Source organism: Eurosta solidaginis, chromosome 5 (assembly GCF_040869045.1).
Source record: "Eurosta solidaginis isolate ZX-2024a chromosome 5, ASM4086904v1, whole genome shotgun sequence".
In the NCBI taxonomy this organism is placed as follows: Eukaryota; Metazoa; Arthropoda; class Insecta; order Diptera; family Tephritidae; genus Eurosta; species Eurosta solidaginis.
Window position 1 is genome coordinate 205069366 of NC_090323.1, and position 15546 is coordinate 205084911.

The 15546-nt window shown below is 39.3% G+C and overlaps 1 protein-coding gene across 1 annotated transcript in view; it reads left to right on the top strand.

Moving 5' to 3' along the window:
* Nucleotides 1–288: 288 nt before the first annotated feature.
* Galphai (G protein alpha i subunit) overlaps nucleotides 289–15546 on the top strand; it is an 84949-nt gene continuing 69691 nt past the window's right edge. The window contains exon 1 of the mRNA XM_067787650.1: nucleotides 289–936. Coding sequence (XP_067643751.1) covers nucleotides 816–936 — 121 coding nt within the window. The 5' untranslated portion in view covers nucleotides 289–815. The remainder of the gene's footprint in view (nucleotides 937–15546) is intronic.

The window sequence follows — 15546 nt, forward strand, 5'->3', positions numbered from 1 at the left end:
GTGCTGATACAAACAAAAGATTTCTCCCCCCTGCGTTGGCTTATATGTATATATAGCTACGTTGCTTTTCTACAAATTATCTGTATCGCAAAAATTGCTTTTATTTAGAAGTTTTAAAATTTTTAAATCTTTTAGTTCAAATTCAAATTATTTCAAGACCACTAAGCTGAACGAAATTTCTCAATAAAGTTAAACAAACGTCTTATTGCTCATCACTGGCCTTAATTTTACCCCAAAGTTATTGTCACCACTGCTTTTGATGTCAGTTTAACGAGAGCATTTGACAAAGTTGTAGTGTGGTGTGATTGTTGACGGATGATTTGTTTCGATCACCAAGCCGAAGAAGAAGCAGAAGCAATAATTTAATGGTGAATCATAAATTGTGTGACTGTATTTTATAAAATATAAATAAATTACGGGCAAAATAAAAATATTTATAAAATTGTGGCGACGAAATAATAAAAATAGTGAATTGCAGTGCAGCAGCAGCAGCATAAACAAAGAAAAGTGAATTCACGCAGACGCAAAAGAAAACGCCAGAGGAACCGCATGCGTCTGTGAAAAAGAATTTGATGTAAAAGTGAGCAAAACAAAAAGATCGACAACATTTATAAGCGACGTGCTAATTGCAAATTGGTAATCTTTTTTTGTGAAAATTCACGCTGCTGCAATAATTACAACGTCAGTGATCTCGTTGCTCTGGAGGATTTCCGAGTGCAAGTTTCGTTGTTAGTGGGTGAAGTGCAAAGTGACGCTTATAATTAAAAAGTGCTGTCTAGTTGGTGTTAATAACAAGAAAAAAAAAAAAATACAAAATGGGCTGTGCTGTGAGTGCATCGCGCGATAAGGAGGCAGTCGAACGTTCGAAAAGTATCGATCGAGCGTTGCGAATGGATGGAGAGCGTGCAGCAGCAGAGGTGAAACTTTTACTCTTGGGTGCGTATCTATTTACTACTTTTCAGCGCAATGTATATTTGGGTTTCGTTCCTAATTTGTATTTTTGTATGATTGTGAAATAACACCGAAAGCCGATATTACTCATCCCGTTTCAAAGAACGTGATAATTTCATCTTCATCTGGTTTGGTGTCTTATTATTTGAGGAACTTATAAAACTTTATTATCTTATCTAAATTTGCAGTCAAAAAGGACCATTCCGCCTTAAGGAGTATGATTGTGAAAGGTTGGTGGTTTCTTGCCGGATCCGTCGTTTTAATTCTTAGACACCGCAACGTCTTCCACGTCGGGGAACACTCATCATGTGGTTACAATTCTCTTTGTTGACTCATAGGACTAACGTTATCTTTATAAATTCTCATAATCTCACTTCAGGTCTTCAAAAGTGAACTTATAGGTATCAGAGACCGGGTCTGGTGTTTCACGGTCGGATTATTTCTTTAACATTGTAGTACCCTAATATTGTTGCCGCTGTTTGGCTATTTGTTTTAAACTAATTGACTCGTTTTGTTTATTGTAGACAGCGTCGACTCTTAATACACGCCCTTAAAAGATGTTTAAAAAAACGCGTTTCGAACTCGATAGGCGGGAAGAAAAGATGTTGCTGTTAACTATATGGCGGGGGTTCAATCTAAATGCTCCAAGGTGGCTAATGCAGAAATTTTCCCCTCCCAAAAATTCTCTGAATCTAACCGCCGGTTTCGGAGCAGTATGGGGCGTTTTTTCCGCTTGTTGTTGTTTTGTTGTAGTGATAAGTTTACTCCCCGAGGGCTTTGGGGAGTGTTATCGATGTGATGAGCCTTTGCCCGATACAGATCTGGTACGCTCCGGTAACACAGCACCATTAAGGTGCTAGCCCGACCATCTCGGGAACGATTTATATGGCCACATTAAACCTTCAGGCCATCCCTCCGTGCCCACCTCCAAGTTCCATGAGGAGCTTGAGGTCGCCAGAGCCTCGTCTGTGAGTGAAATAGGATTCTCCGCGGATAGGTGAGGTTGACAATTGGGTTTGGATAAGCTTAATATTGCGCTGGCAACCTGAAGGATTGGGATTACAGCCCCTTGTTCTGGTACTTTAGTCGCCTCTTACGACAGGCATACCTACTGCGGGTATATTCTGACCCCCTAACCCGCTGTGGTATGGGGTAGCAGTCGAGTGATATTGTATACTATAAGGTCGGAGAAACGCATTTCGATCATATGCGCCGTCCCAGCGGGTTAGGGGGCCCAGAATATATCCGCGGTAGGTATGCCTGTCGTAAGAGGCGACAAAAATACCAAATTGATTCAAGCGCTTGCGTAGCACAACCCTCTCTGCCCGTGGCGAATCCTGTTTCATAACAGCCGAGGCTCTGACGACCACGAACTCCTGAAACATCTAAGAGGTGGGAGGGCGTTATGGTCTAAAAGGTTTCAAGTGCTCACACCCAATCGTTGCCGAGATGGTCGGGCTAGTACATTTATGGTGCTAGGTACCGCAACGTACCGGGTCTGCATCCGGCAAAAGACCATCAACATCGATGACACTCCCCAAGCCTTCGGGGAATGTCCTTATCGCTACAACAACGACAGACCTGCGCCAAGCTGTGATCGAACAGCTGGTACATACCGATCTTACTTGTAAATCTTAAAATGTCAGAAACCCAGTTACTTAACTCTTTCCGGGGCGGTGGTATGAAATTTATACCACTTATTCAAATATTTTTCCTGCATTTTATGCGCATTGGTATACTTATTTTACCACTTATGCAGGCAAATTTAAGCTTATATTTTCTAAAAAAAAATATAACAAGTGTGTGAAAGATATACATATATATGTTTTTTATGTACAAAATGAGTAAAATAGTGAAGTATTGAAGTGTTACTCAGAATTTATCATATTTTGTAAATAAAAGCACGTACAGCATCGGTATCCTGCTATTTAAGAAAAATAAAGTGTTTTGAATTAATTACTCAGCCAGTGGAATAAAAATAAACAAAAGTGTTAGCGTGGAAAGTGTTTAAATTTGCTGGTATAAAAAGTATACCACCGCGCATTATATACGTACTTGAATGACAATGGCTAAAAAACTTAAGCAGGGTGATATATGCAAAATATTGGAAGGCTGAAATAATACACGACTATAACATGCACATGAATAACGTTGACAAGTTAGATCAGCTAAAGAAGTACTACGAGCTGAACAGAAAAAGCCGTAAGTGGTGGCACCGAATATTTTTTCACTTTCTTGATGTTGCAGTGTTGAATTCTTTTATTATTTCTAAAAGTCTAGGGTACCACTTACCCCTTAAGGACTTTAAACTTGATTTGATTTCAATACTATGCAGTTCAGCATCACCACCTACTCTTGGAACCAAAAATAAAAAGCAAGCTAGAGTCCGCATAAAGAAAAACAACCAAAAACAACAACAACATCCCACCAACCAGTCAGATCAACCTTACGTAGATGTTCGTACTGCAGCACGACAAGCCACCAAAGAAGGATTCAGTGGATGTGCTCCACTTGTAATGTGCCACTTTGCCTCAGCAAAACAAAAACTTGCTTCAATGAGTTTCATAAGTAATCCTCGCATTCTATGCGCGATGGTATAAAAATCGTACCACATCCTTGTGCAAAATCCTGCACGGATAAAATTTTTTTTTTTTACATTTTCTTCACTAAATATCCTAAATAAATGAAATAAAATAATCTTTGTGTTTAATTTTTAGCGATTTCTTTCAGTACCCCGGAGAGAGTTAAAAGACCGTAGCATAGCGTGCTACTTAAACATTTTCAGCTCCAGTTTCAGTTAAGTACATGCTTCTAAATTATTATTACCTATGACTAATATCTCTATTGATGTATAATTTAAGCTCAGCTGAGGCTAGCATAGAGGTTCCGATCTAGATTTTCTTCTTCTGATAAGATTCTGATTTGCATTTGATTTCGGTAAAGCGGTTGAGATTTTGTTGCCATTAGCAGTATCAGTTTTAGTTTGATATTCATTTGTGGTTTTAGTTTAGATTTTAATCCAGTTTCGCCTTTTTGTTTCGGTTCCGTCCAGACTTAAATTCAGATTCGGCTGCAGTTTCGATTTGAATTTTGGGTTTGGCAATCAGTCCAGTTCCGGTTCAGATATCGATAAATTACTTTTCTGGTTTCAGTCTGGGTTTGGTCTCTGTTTCGGTGAGGCAATCGGTTATTTAACCCCCGTCTCAGTTGGGCTTCTTGCATTTGCAATATTAGTTTTAGTTTGATATTCGAATCTGGTTTCAGCATCGGTTTCGGTCCGTGTTCGGCTTTGCTTCGCATAAGGATTTGGTTTCCGTTTCGAGCCAGATTCAAATTCGGATTCGATTGCAGTTTTAGTTTCGATTTCGATTTGGGGGTCGGTCCGGTTAAAGCTCATATATCGATGAAATTACTTGATAGTTTCATTCCAAGTTGGGTCGCGCTTCCGTAAACAAAGATGTTTGCACATCAATAGTTCCACTACTAAGCCATAAAATACTTACCTGGTGAAAATAAAATTGCCCATAGATCCTACTTAAAGGCAGCCATTCTTTCACAATTATTGGACGTGTTCTTTTAGTTTATAGCTCTTTGGTTCTAGGCGTGCAATACGTTAGTGTGTGCGTATGTTTATCGCATTGTCAATGTTAAGAATTTTTATCAACACCAAATTTGTTTATGCTCAGCCACACTTTTTTTTTAATTGCTGCCCTTTTCACATAAATTGTCACGTAAATCACGAATAACTTTTTAATAATAAGTCACATATGCCTAAAATAAACATTTAAGCTTAGACAAAGCATAAAAATAGTGCATAAGTGGCTTCTGACAAGACTTTGAACGAATTTCAAGGGGAAAACAATCACGCAACAGTTTCCGTATAAAATAAGCTTTACGATTGTGCTATATAATAGAGATTGAACTATTAGGCAGTAGAAAAGTAAATGCCTATCGACGGACAAAACCCGCGTTCTATAAGTATAATACCGGTCCTGATGTATAGTTCGGAATCATTGATTCTGCGACAGAAAAGTTCTTCCGAAAATTTAAGTTTGTGTTCTTGATGCCAACGGCGTGTTTCAAGAGAGATTTAATGATGAACTCTATAAGCTTCATTAGCATGTCCTGCATGAGAGGCTATGAGGCGGGCCGTCTTGGTCAAGTAAGTATTTCCATCGATACCTGTATGAGAGGCATAGGAACTTCGGTCATTAGGTTCAACGGAAATAAGATGTAAGTAAATTAAGTATATTAACCGTCAATACACACACACACAAATATACCCCATCTAAACACCACCAATTTCTTCACAACTGCACATTCACCTATTGTTACATTAGATTCACACCTTTGCAACAATATGAACCTATTATATACTGCAACTATCAACTTTGACCTCAGATGTATTGCTGATTATCAAATACAAATATAGTAGCTGGTTATTTCTCAACACATAATGAGCTATAAAAAATGTGTTCACATAATTTACCTCAAGTTGCAGTATTGAAAGAAATATAAGCAGTACATACGTTGAAACATTTAATGGTTGTTTCGAGTCAGTTGTTATCGTTTTATCAGTGGACGAAACCAATTGAAAATTTGAAATACTCTTAAATTTATCAGAAATGAAACCACATTAATTATAACGCGCGAGAACCGGATTTGTTCCCCCAGCGGGTTAGGGGGCTTAGAATATACCCGCGGCAGGTATGACTGTGTAAGAGGCGACTAAAATACCCAAATTATGGAAGGTGTTGTGTATCGCAACCCGTTCAAGGAGTTGCCAACACAATTAAACTCGATTTTCAAAGCCACCTACCCGTGGCGAATCCTGTTTCTTTAACAGCCTATGTTCTGGCGACACCAAGCTCCACATGTTCTTGTAACGATAAAACGCTCCCCATGTTAGTAGGTCGTGGGTAGCGGGATGGCCTAGAAGGTGGTTATATTACATCGTTGTCGAGATGGTCGGGCTTGGAGCTTTATGATGCTTGTGACCAGAACGTACCGGTTCTATTTCCTATGGCCTAGAAGGTTCCATGTGGTTGTATGAAATCGTTCCCGAGATGACCGCGCTTATACCTTAACGGTGCTTTTTGCCGAAGCGTACCAAATCTATATCCCACAAAGGACCTCCACATCGAGTGTCTCTATCGCTACAACAACAACACAATACTCCCTCAGGCCAGCTGTTTGATTTTGGTGGAAGTCTGGAGTTGATGTGGAAAAAAACATAGAAATTATTCTCCCTTAGTTATTGGTAAGGAAATCCCTTTAAGCTTACTAAAAGCCAATCGGCTGTTAACTTCATTCACTTTCGATAAATCAGTATACATATTGGCAGCCTTTTCTTAAGTTACTGAGTACATATATACTTATGAATACTGCGCCTGCTTTCCCAAAAGCTGCTTGTCTCCATTTGAAAAGTTGTATCTCGCATTTTCATCCTTTTCCTCCTAATCTAACTATTAATTTTACCTTCCTATTGGTTTCACTCTCGCAATCCCACTCGCCCAAATACTACTTCATTACTTTTTATTTATAAGCAGGATAATTCCGCTGTTTACTACTTTTCTTTAAAGCCCTTAGCCCTTTTGATCATGGCATTTTTTTTCCTTCAACTACAAAATAAATTTGGATTCAGCCCATATGCAGTGCAACTAAAGAAGTCTCATGTGATAGGCTGGAAAGAGGGTTTCAAATATTTAGCGCATGTCGTCAACCTGTCTCTTTCCACCTTTATCATTCCCGAAAAATGGAAAATAGCCAAGGTGGTCCCGCTACTAAAGCCTGGGAAACGAGCTAACATAGGAGAGTCATATCGCCCGATATCTCTCCTATCGCCAGTAGCCAAGACGCTTGAAGCCATTTTGGTCCCCTACTTCAAAGCAAATTTGCAGCTAGCCTGTCATCAGCATGGCTTCAGAAAACTCCATAGCACCACCACCGCGCTAAATGCCATTAGCACCCAGATAAATTGCGGTTTAAATTAAAAAACCCCCACCATAGAACAGTTCTCGTTGCGCTAGACCTATCAAAAGCTTTTGATACGGTCAACCATGGCACGTTACTGCAAGGCCTGGAAGGGTATAATCTTCCCCCATGTCTTAAAAGGTGGACCGCAAATTATCTGGGTGGTCGGCAGGCATCGGTGCAATTTAGAGACGAAGCATCAAAACCAAGAAGAATTAAACAAGGGGTGCCACAGGATGGTGTCCTATTCCCACTTTTGTTTAATTTCTACATATCTAAGCTACATTTGCCACCAGAAGGAGTTACTATCGTTTCCTACGCCGATGACTGCACAATAATGGCCACAGGCCCAGGCCCACATATCGATGAGCTTTGCAACAGAATAAATGGCTACCTCCCTGATCGCTCCAGTTTTTTCGCCTCGCGAAACCTGGCATTATCACCGACTAAATCCTCCGCGACCTTAGCTCTGTGAAGTTGACACCTACTTGGGCGAGTAATTAAAAAAACCATATCTCATTCGTCCATGTTTGTCCAGGAAAAATTTTCGTTTGTCCACCTTTTGTTAAAAAGTTATTTCAAAAAAACAAAAATCGTGTGTGAAGTTGGCACCTCCATTTACGAGTAATTAAAAAAACCAAATACCATTCGTTTGTCCACGTTTGTCCAGGAAAAATTTTCGTTTGTAGAACATTTTTCAGACAACCTGCCATAGCTGCGAATGGCATTTGATTTTTTTAATTACTCGCAAATGGAGGTGCCAACTTCACACACGATTTTTTTTTTTTTTTAATTTTTTAACAAAAGGTGGACAAACGAAATTTTTTCCTCGACAAACATGGACAAATGGTGGACAAACGAATGAGATATAGTTTTTTTAATTATTCGCCCAAGTAGTTGCCAACTTCACAGAGCTCGCGACCTTATTTACAACATAGACATCCCAAATGTCGACCATTTTGAACATCCACGTCGATGGCACTACGCTACCGACTGTCCTACACCCAAAAATCTTGGGTGTGACGTTTGATCAGGATCTACATTTTGGTGAGCATGCAGCCGCAATTGTACCGAAAATCCAGAGCCGTAATTAAATCCTCAAATTCCTTGCTGGCAGTACTTGGGGAAAAGACAAAGAAACGCTCATTACCACATACAAAGCAATTGGCCAGCAGATTGCATGCTACGCGTCCCCTATATGGACGCCAAGCCTAAAAATTACTCACTGGGAGAAGCTGCAGGTCCGCCAAAATACTGCTCTCAAACAGCCACGGGCTGTCTTCTTATGTCCCCAGAACACCATCTACATAATGAGGCGAGAATACTCCCCATCAGGGAGAGAAATGAGATGCTAACCAAGGAGTTCCTGTTGAAGACCCAGAAACATGGGCACCCCAACAGACATCTGATTGATGAGCCAACACCTAGGGGCTTAAGGAGTAATCTCCGTAAACATTATGAGGAAATACGGCACCTGAGAACTCAGCCGAATGAAGCCAAAAAACACAAGCAGGTCCTCAGTGAACTCCACAAACAGGCGTCGGAACTTAATGACAGGAATAGCGCGGTGAATCCAGTACTCAAAGAACAGTACCCAAAACTTGCGGAAGACGAACGCATTCTCCCCAGGGAAACGCGAGTCTCTCTAGCTCAACTTCGTTCTGGATACTGTAACAGGCTAAACTCTTACCTATCCAGAATCAACCCGACATACAAAATGTATGCCCAGCTTGCAATGTGTCCCACATGACACCAACCATCTCTTTAATTGTAATGTTGAACCAACGCCTCTAACACCCCTTTCACTATGGTCCACCCCTGTTGAAACAGCAAGTTTCCTTGGACTCCCGGTAGAGGATATTGATGACAATTTGTGATCGGTCGCAGCTATTTTAGGTGGGGCGAAGCACTGCTACAACAACAACAACAACAATATAGGCTGGTTAGCGGGCTTAGACTATACCCGCGGCCGGTATACCTGTCGTAAGAGGCAACTAAAATACCAAATTTATTCAAGGGGTTGTGTAGCGCAACCCTCTGAAGTGATTGCCAGCGCAAATGTAGCTTCTTCACCCCAATTGTCAACCTCACCTACCCGTGGCGAATCATGTTTCTTTCACAGTCGAGGCTCTGGCGACCCCAAGTTCTTTATGGATCTATGGGCTGGGAGGGCGAGATGGTATGTGGTCATACCAAATCGTTCCCGGAATGATTGGGCTAGTATCTTCATAGTGCTTGTTACCGGATCTGCATTCGGCAAAGGACCGTCAACATCGATAACACACCCCAGGACTTTCTGGGAGTGTCCTTATCGCTACAACAACAAGGCTGGTATCAGCGTTTGTAGGTTGATCTGAAACTATCTACGTCACGTACCTTGGAGGTGGACTGAAAATATCTGTTTATTTGCTATTCACATCTAATTCATAACAAACTAGACTCTGCCTGCTTGCAAATTTGATATGGTTTTTATCCATGTTACGAGCAATGTAGCTGGGCTCACAAGATTTGGGCATATCTCTGTCTGGGACTGCACCGAAACTCAATGTCTTAACGCAGCTCGACCGCAGACCATAGTCATAGTTATATATCTTCAACAAATATTGAAAAAAGTCCTAATGGGTGACATTTCTTGTTCGCTTCGTCACGATACTTATGTAGTTTCGACTATTTTGTTATTTTCATGCTGCTATTATAATTTACAATACTATATTAAACTACAAGCAATAAATTTAATCAAATATGTATGTAAGATTAACAACGACAATTTAATATTTCATTGCTAAGTAGCGAATTGTAAACAATAGAAACAAATTGTTTTCTTTCTCCTTATACTACATAACTATATAGCTTAATTTCTACACAAACTGTACAGTTTTTTGCAAATATACAATGGGTACATAATTTGAAGTTTGACTTGAGGGATGAAGAGACAAGGTAAAAAAGTTTTGTGGTACAGATAAATGCATATGTATGCATATATGCATTTACTAGGGCTGTTATAGATCGTCATTTCATTTCGAAACGTTGAAACTTCCGATCTTATGGCTTCCGATCTCTGTACCGGCTGTTTGAAATCATAGTGGTAACAGCTGATTGCTTCTTCTTGATAATTTTCCATACAACGCCTTGTACTACAATATGTCAGTTAATTGGAATCAATGAAAATTTTCTTTTGACTTGACATTCTTCTGCACGGCGAATTGGTTGAATTCGCTTTGCCACCATCTGGTATGGATTCGCCTTGATGTCAAGGCTATGTAAAATATTCAAAAAGAAGCAATCAGCGGTTGGAATAACAACACCTGGTTGTTGTTGTTGTTGTTGTTGTTGTAGCGTTTAGTTACTCCCCGAAGGCTTTGAGGAGTGTTATCGATGTGATGGTCCTTTGTCGGATACAGATCCGATACGCTCCGGTAACACAGCACCATTAAGGTGCTGGCCCGACCATCTCGGGAACGATTTATATGGCCACATTAAACCTTCAGGCCATCCCTCCCTCCCCACCCCCAAGTTCCATGAGGAGCTTGGGGTCGCCAGAGCCTCGTCTGTTTGTGAAACGGGATTCGCCGCTCGAAGGTGAGGTTGACAATTGGGTTGGAGAAGCTGTATATTGCGCTACACAACCCCTTGAATCCCAACAACACCTGGTACTGACCCCGTCTTGGATTTTCCTAAGAAAATAAAGTACAATATGATGTCAGTAAAACGAAATAATATAATTTTTATATTGTACGGCGAATTTCGTCAGAATTCGCTTTGTTTCACCTTGTATCTGTTCGCTTTGTCGGTATAAAAGTACTTTGCCTTTGGAATTTTTGGCAGTTATGAGTCGAATGTAATTTTATGCTCTTGCAAAGTAGTCAAGGCGAATCTATACAAGGTATTGGCAAAGCGAACTCAACCAATTCGCAGTGCAGAAAAATATCAATTTTTTTATTGATTTTGATTAACTGACATTGTGGTACAAGGCGCTGTATAGAAAATAATCAAAAAGGAGCTCTCAGCTGTTGGGATAATAACCCCTGGTACTGAATTCGCCCTGGATTCTCCTAGGAAAATAAAGTAGAACAGGATGTCAGTAAAACGAAATAATATAATTTTTATATTGCATGGCGAATTTCGTCCGAATTCGCTTTGTTTGAACCTGTGTCTGTTCGCTTTGTCGGTGTAAAAGTACTTTGCATTTGGAATTTTTGACAATTATGAGGCGATTGTAATTTTATGGTCTAGCAAAATAGTTTTATTGAATTTTTAGCCCATTGCATAACGGCAAGTTAGTTCTTAGCTGAGAGCATGGTTCAACTAAATGGTTGGCTCATCTCTACAACAACGACATACCTTTGTTTAGATTGTCAAAATCTGCGTGTTGTTGTTAGGCGAATGGAATAGAGAGAACACATACAATTTTGCAATTTCTGTGTGTTGTGCGAAAATAATGCACTAAATTAGATGCACTTACTAAAAAAATAACTTAAAGTGATGCGAAAATATTTTTTATCACAAATTTACCACGACAGCAGTAAATTGTTGTCAATGTGTTGGGTACATTTTGCGTTTTCCATCTCCTTTTGATAATCCCTATACCAGTGAAATCAAAAAAATTAAATCAGCTGATGACATGAGCCAACCATATAATTGAGCCATGGCTCAGAGTTAAATAAAAAAAAATTTTAAATATGTATGAGTTTAACCCCGCATGTCAAGTTAACTCTGAGTTAATAGATAACTTGCCCTTCTGCAAGTGGGCCTTAACAGCTTATTGTGTATGTTTGTATGTATACAACTGTCCCCTTTTATACCAAAAATAACAAAAAAATTTACGTTTCGCACTGATACCCGCCTTTTTGGTGGTACGGGTGTTTCCGTGTTATTGATTGGTTTTTAATAAAACGACGGCAACAAATTTTTTCTCTTTTGATGGGTGACTGAGAGCGTAAAGCGAAAACCAGACGGTTCTGGGCCAAACCGGTCCCCTTACATTGCTTCATAGAATTCTCGCCTTGCAATCCGCAAAAAACAGTATAATGCTGAGGTCTTTACGGATATCATATATATTATTTCTAATTACTGTTCTTATGTACAGGTCCCTTTTTCGCTCTTATTTGGAATCCAAATCTATATGCGAGCTATTAGCGGGCTGTGGGCAATTTTGGTCGTGGTGCTTTTGTTTAACTATATTTTATTAAAATAATTTGTGAAAAATAAACGATTGCGGGCACACAAAGAAATCTATTTGTACTATGGCACTATTGTGAATATTTGCACTGCATTACCGGAAGTTGCTAGTATACGCTAGATGGCAGCGCAAGCTGTAAGTTTTAATTGATTGACGGCAGTTGCTATTATACGCTAGGTGGCAGCGCAAACTGTAAGTTAATAGAACAGCTGATTTCTGTTGATATTTGATAAGAGACTTTTATATTGGTTGCGCAAGATGCGCACGGGTCAAGTTCGTTTTTATTAAATTTTCGTCTTAAAATAAATCCATTGTTTATTGCCGGCCGCTCATTTAATAGTTAGATGTCTCTAATACTTTTCTTATGCTTTCTATAGCGGTTCCAATTTTGATAAAACAGAAATTCGAATTCGGTTCCGGTAAACTCACTTCCGTAACATCGTTATGTATATGTAAACAGTTCGAGATTGAATTTTAATCTTGGAATGCGCCACTAACTGGTCATAATCACCATCATATGCTTATACATACATATGATTCTTATTGCATTATATACTTCTTCAAAACCTTCAAGACGACTTAAGCTTGACTAAAAGGCTAGGCTTTGTTTGAAGACGTACGTTATATGTATACCTACCTGCTTTGAAATTTCTTAGCTAAATCTTGAGTAAATGCTACTGGCCTTTTTTGTTAAGCAAATGACTTATAATATTTACAGTGAAGGTGTCACTATGACAAATCTTTGATGTTGTTAGAGATAACGTTTGCCCCGCTTAAATTATATTGACCTCAAACGGTGTCAGAACAAGTTAAATAGTTTTAGTGTTGTATGTATGTTAGACAATATAAACTGAATAATGTTCAAAACTATAAGTAGCTGATATTTACCCAGAATACATAAAAATAATAGTCGTCGAGAGTGAAACGGGTTGTGTGCGTCGAACGTTTGACTCGTAAAACTCAGATGATTAGCCTGCAAAATGTTAAGGATTTGAAGGCATGTACCTGAAATGTCCAGAGCCACAGACCGGCCGACAACGCTATTTTGAAAGTGCGAGGGACGGGACAAAACAAGAAGATGATTGAAGCTTGGTAGTTATATTACATTGGCCGCGATACTCATGAAAGTGAGGTTATTCCACAAACAAAGATATTTGTGGCAGCCAAGAAACGCATACGCTTATATACGCACTGCGGATATTATAGGCTTGCAGCGAACCCGGGCAGCGTCGGAAAAAATGGACGCTTCCCACAGAACCATGTTGCACAGCAACGAAATTTACGATCCGACAACCGACTAAGACGGAGTAGGGTGAAATCTGGTAACCTCTCCATGCAAAAAAGGTACTGCATGAAAGCATGAAGGTCATCATATAATTGCCATTCGGAACCAAACGAGGCTTTAGTCAAGACAATTTGCTATGTTGAAATTTATTTAATATGATACAGGGGAAGATTATTGAAACCTAAACTTTCAAGCTACAATCTGGCCCGAACAAAACTCGCAGTAAGTTCCGCATTGAATCACTCTTGCCAACAGGTGTTAATTTGGACTGTGTAGGGAATTGAAAAGTAAATGCCTATCGACGGACAAAAGTCACGATCTATAAGTGGTATTACTGTTTCTGATATTCAACTCGGAATCATTGGGTCTAAGAGTCGGTGATGCCAGCGGCGAGTTTCGAAAGAGGTTTAATAATGAGTTATATGAGCTTCACGAGCAAAAGAGAATATAAGTCCGAAGTATCGCTAAATAGCAGGTCCTGCAATGCGCATGTATGAAGACAGTCCGGCGCAGTAAGTAACTATTTCTATTGACACCCCCAGCGGGTAAGGGGGTCAGAATATACCCGCGGTAGGTATGCCTGTCGTAAGAGGCGACTAAAATACCAGATTGCCAGCGCAATATATAGCTCCTCCAAACTCAATTGTCAACCTCACCTATCCGCGGCGAATCCTGTTTCACTAACAGGCGAGGCTCTGGCGGCCCCAAGCTCCTCATGGAACTTGGGGGTGGGGAGGGAGGGGATGGCTTGAAGGTTTAATGTTGCCACATAAATCGTTCCCGAGATGGTCGGGCCAGCACCTTAATGGTGCTGTGGTACCGGAGCGTACCGGATCTGTATCCGGCAAAAGACCATCACATCGATAACACTCCCCAAAGCCTTCGGGGAGCAACCTTATCGCTACAACAACAACAACAACAATAACACCCGTAATTAGAATCAGAGGAAGGGTTAGACCTCCACTGAGAGACAGGTAGACGCAGACTCGTTGTTAATGTTGCTGTAGCGATAAAGGTACTCCGAAAAGGTTTGAGTGAGTTATCGATGTTGATGGTCCCTTGTTGGACCATTAAGGAACCTTCTAGGCTATCCCGCCCATCACCCACTAGTTCTATGAGGAACTAGCGGTCGACAGAGCTTCAGCTGCTAAAGAATCAGAATTTTCCTCGGGTAGACGAGGTGGAGAATCTTTTGGGTATTTTAGTCATTTCTTACGACAGCCATACTTGTCGCGGGTATATTGTGAGCTCCCTAACCGATGGGGGTTGTAGGAAGAATAGTACTTCCAAAATATACTATGTAAGTAAAATATTTAATGCTGAAGTTGTCGACTTCCTGAAGAAGGTGCAAAAAAGGGCCGAAACGCTTAGGAGAAAGAAAACGCTGCTTTTTCCTTAAATACGAAATCGGAGGTGAAGATCATTGATTATACCTCAAGATACATATCACCACATATATTATTTCTAATTGCTGTTTTTATGATGGATCCCTTTCTCGCTCTTATTTGGAATCCAAATGTATAAATAAAGTTTTGGTTGTAAAGATGCAGATTCGGAAAATTAGCGAGCTTTGGGCAATTTTGGTCGTAGTGCTTTTTTTTAGCTATATTTTATTAAAATAATTTGCTAAAAATAAACGATTGTGAGTATAGAAAACAATAATTTTCTATTTAATTTTGATTAATATACATACATATTTAACACTTTATTTTTTTAAAAGATATTTTTGATGACTTCAAATATTTTCATTTTTTGATAATAAAAAATAAATAATCTAATAATAAGAAATTTAAAATATAACAAGTATATTTGTTACAAGTAGATAACTCTACATATACTCCCCCTCCAGTGAAACGAAAAATTTATTAAACGGTTTTATTTTTTTAATGTTAATTTACAGTATTGATGTAAGTACTCAATCTTTTGATGATTCGATGTACTTAATAGTTTATTTTTATTTTTTAATTTTTGGTAGGTGTTGTTATTATTTATATATTTATGTATATTAATATTTTGTTGTGTTATTGTTATGTTGTTGAGGCTTAAAATATCTTAATAGTTGTTTGTGAAATATTGTCAATTATAATGATGCGTTTGAAGAACCTAGAATGAGGTTGAATGATAGTAGATGGCAACTTTGTGTGCACAATCACTCAAA